Below are 4,008 nucleotides of genomic sequence, written 5' to 3'. Positions count from 1 at the left end.
GGCGCCCGCCACAACGCCTGGCTATTTTTTGCTTGCAGCCGTCATTGTTGTTTGAATCCAGCCTGGGATTCAAACCCGCCACCTTGGGTGTACATGGCTGGCACCTTAGCCACTTGAGCCACAGGTGCCCGAGTCTCACTTTTTCATATTTATTCAACTTTAGAGTATTTATCTGCTGACACTCTAAGTATTATGAAGCTTTGCCCATTATTTCCTAGGTGTTCCTCTCATTCAGGGCTCTACAGAAATGAAGACAGGGAAAAAAGATTGAACTACACTCTTGAATGTAAAGAAATATAAAATAAAATAAATTTAAAAAAAGAAACATGAAATAGATTTGTGATTTTCTTTTTTAACTGAAAGTAAAGGCAACCACTCACCTTGTTTTCTTTATTAAGTATCTCGACAGCTAATTTGGCAGCAGCGTTTTTCGCTTCCTTCTTTGTTTTACCTTCAGCTTCTGGAAATTCTCTCTCATCTATTATAACTTGAAATGTAAACCTGATTACAAAGAGAATATTCACAAAATTTTATATAACTCATGCACCATCTAAGGACAAGTGCTCTAATCACCACTTCCTCCCATGCTTACCTTTGAGGACTGGAAACTGTTCACTATGTTCAAATATAATTTAAGCACTCGCCCAAAACATCTTCTCAAAGCATAGAGAGGCTTCTACCCCTTTTTTCCTCCGGAGTCATCTGGGGTTACCACTTTATGCCAAAAGGACTCTCACAGAAATTTCTGACAACTTTGCTATAGGGCTAAAGTATTGACCTCAAAATTGTGCCCTTGGGCTAAACTATTAACTTCAAAATTGTCCCCTAGCTGGTCCATATTCCCCTTTTTAAAAATTTCAGAATATTACATGAGTACAAATGTTGTGTTTATATGAATTGCCTTGACACAGCTGAGTCAAAGGTGTAAGTGTGCCCCTCACCTGGGTAGCGTGCATTGTACCTGTTAGGTGGGAATTTGCCCCTCCCCTGGCGCCCCCTCCACCTACTTATTTTCCATTGAGTTTTACTACCAAATGTACATGTGCGTGTTGATAAATTATTTCCAGCTTAATAGTGAGTATATGTGGCGTGGGTGCAGGTAGGAAGGAACTTGTACACTGTCAGTAGGATTGCAAACTAGTACCATACAACCTCTATGGGGAGTACGAAGATTCCTTAAAGAATTAAAAGTAGACCTACTACCAGGCGTGGTGGCTCACGCCTTAATCCCAGCACTGTGGGAGGCTGAGGAGGGAAAATTGCTTGAGCTCAGAAGTTCGAGATTGCCTGAGTGAGAGTGAGACCCCAACTCCTAAAAAATGGAAAAACCCAGCCAGGCATGGGGGCAAGCACCTGTAATCCCAGAGGCTTCCACAGGCTGAGGCCACGGGATGCCCAGAGACCAAGTCTGAGGTTGCAGTGAGCTATGACATCATTGTACTCTGCTCAGGGCATAGGGTGGGACTCTCTCTCAAAAACAACCACAAAAAATAAATAAATAAAAATAAAAGTAGACCTATCTTTTGATCCAGCAATTCCACTGTTGGGTATTTACCCAAAGGGAAAAAAATGTTGTTTTATCAAAAAGACGCATGCACTCAAATGTTTACTGCAGCACAGTTCACAGTCACAAAAATGTGGAACCAAACCAAAAGCCCATAAATACAAGTGTGGATTAATAAAATGTGGTATGTGTATACCATGGCCTACTACTCAGCCATAAAAAGTGGTAAACTAATACCTTTTGCAACAACTCGGATAGAACTGGACATCATTAGTCTAAGTGAAGGTTCACAACAATCCAAAAAGAAACCCCATACCCTTTTTAGAGCACTTTACCTTAGGTTATGGGCAGGTCCTGACTTAGTCACTTCACGATACTCAAGTACCACATTCTCTCTCTGACGGTATTTATTAAGTTCTTCCATGAAGTAACCTGGTATACTGTTTGATGGAGTATCACTGGCCATTTCTTCTTCCAGTAGTAACCTACAGTAGAAGAGATACATGTATTTGAATGAATGATACTTACAGAACATTTTTAATTTTATATTTTTCCAATCTAGTTTAGGAGACAAAGGGGGGTGGGAGGAGACTCTCCTTTATATGACTCGTTTCAGCCCCAAAGAAATTCAGAGACTGTTTTTCAAAACCAACCTTCTTCTCTCATGGACTGCATAATAAAGCTGATGTCTCCCCAAATTTTCTACTTTCAAAACTTTACTGGCCAGTGAAAGAATGGGGCCCTTCACCTTAACTCTGCTTTCTGCTTTCACTGAGTGTCAAGTACAATTTTGACCACCTGCTTGAGAAGGGAAAAAGGTTACAAGAGTACAATTAGAATTGTTTATGTTAAGAAGAAAAAGGTTTGGAGTATACATAAGTGAAACTTATGAATAAATGAAGGATTTAACAATATAGAAATAGATTCTCCTGAGAAATACCAAAAAAGCCCCCCTGAAATTTGCAAAAATCAATTTTAGGATAATGTAAACCACAAGTAAATTAAGACCCTACTTCACAGATCTCACTGGACCAAGACAGTGTCAATAAATTACAAACAAAATGTGAAGGATATAAAATCTAAATGGAAGAGTCCCAACTATAAAACTTTTTGCAGAAAACATAAAAATCTTCATGACTTTGAAATTAGAGATGAAATCTTAGATATGACAGAAGACATACAAGCAACAAAAAGAGAACATAGATAAATTGAGCTTCCTCAAAATTAAAAACTTTTATATATCAAAGGATACTCTGGGCTGGGTGCAGTGGCACATACCATAATCCCAGCACTTAGGGAGGCTGAGGAAGGAAAGTGGCTTGAAGCCAGTAGTTGGAAACCAGCCTGGGCAACATAGTAAGACCTCATTTCTACCAAAGGAAAAAAAGAATTAGTTGGGAATGGTACTGTACACTTGCAGACTCATTTACTCAGGAAGATCACTTGAGACCAGAAGCTGGAGTCTGCAGTGAGCTACAATCACACATTCCAGCCATGGGCAACAGAGACAACCCAGCTCTACAAAAATAAAAATAATTATAATAACAAAGGATACTATGAAGAAAATAAAAAGACAATTGACAGAGTGTACTGTCTGTAAATCATATATCTGATAAGGATTCTGATAGTATCCAGAATATATAAAGAAATACAATTCAACAACAAAAAGAAAAACAGTCAATTAAAAAATAGGCAAGGTCTATGTTAACCAGTTTGATGAAAATATTTCAAATTGTATATAAAACCAGCACAAAAAAAAAAAAACCCCAGCACATTGCACCCCATGATTGCATTAATATACACAGCTATGATTTAATTTTTTAAAAATAGGCAAGTTACTTGAACAGACATTTCTCCAAAGAAGGTATACAAATGGCCAACAAGCCCATGGAAAGAGGCTCAACATCATTAGTACATCACTAGTCATTTGCAGAAATGAAGATGAAAACCACAACTACATTCTATTTCATGCCCAGTAGGATGGCAGTAATAGTAATAATCAGAACATAGCCGGGCACAATGGATGGCTCACACCTGTAATCCCAGCTCTTGAGGCTAAGACGAGTGGATTGCCTGAGCTCACAGGTTCCAGACCAGCCTGAGCCAGAGCAAGACTCCATCTCTAAAAAATAGCTGGGTGTTGTGGTGTGCACCTGTAGTCCTAGCTACTTGGGAGGCTAAGGCAAGAGAATCGCTTGAGCCCAAGGGTTTGAGGTTCCTGTGAGCTACGATGCCACAGCATGCTACTAAGGGCAACAAAGTGAGACTCTGTCTCAAAAAAAAAGGAAAGAAAGAAAGAAAAAGTGGTGCCCATGGCTCAAAAGGGTAGGGCGCTGGTCCCATATGCTGGAGGTGGTGGGTTCAAACCCAACCCTGGCCCTTCAAAAAAAAATCCACAGCAAATTGTTCTCTGACTGTGAAAGGGAGGTCACTTGGATCTGCAAATGACTGACTTGCTGTTTTGGGTCAGCATTTTCATTTTTTTCTTTTTTTTTTTTTTTTTT

At 39.4% G+C, this 4,008-nt stretch overlaps 1 protein-coding gene across 2 annotated transcripts in view; it reads right to left on the bottom strand.

Moving 5' to 3' along the window:
• EIF2AK2 (eukaryotic translation initiation factor 2 alpha kinase 2) overlaps positions 1 to 4,008 on the bottom strand; it is a 32,962-nt gene that overhangs the window by 25,339 nt on the left and 3,615 nt on the right. For both annotated transcript variants that reach the window (XM_023516679.1, XM_023516680.1), the window contains exons 2-3: positions 1,840 to 1,989; positions 381 to 501 (exon numbers count right to left, since the gene is read on the bottom strand). In XM_023516679.1, the coding sequence (XP_023372447.1) occupies positions 381 to 501; positions 1,840 to 1,970 (252 nt within the window). In that variant the 5' untranslated portion in view covers positions 1,971 to 1,989. The remainder of the gene's footprint in view (positions 1 to 380; positions 502 to 1,839; positions 1,990 to 4,008) is intronic.

Source organism: Otolemur garnettii, unplaced genomic scaffold (assembly GCF_000181295.1).
Source record: "Otolemur garnettii isolate 467f Iridium unplaced genomic scaffold, OtoGar3 scaffold00095, whole genome shotgun sequence".
Lineage (NCBI taxonomy): Eukaryota > Metazoa > Chordata > Mammalia > Primates > Galagidae > Otolemur > Otolemur garnettii.
This window is presented reverse-complemented; position numbering and strand designations above follow the sequence as displayed.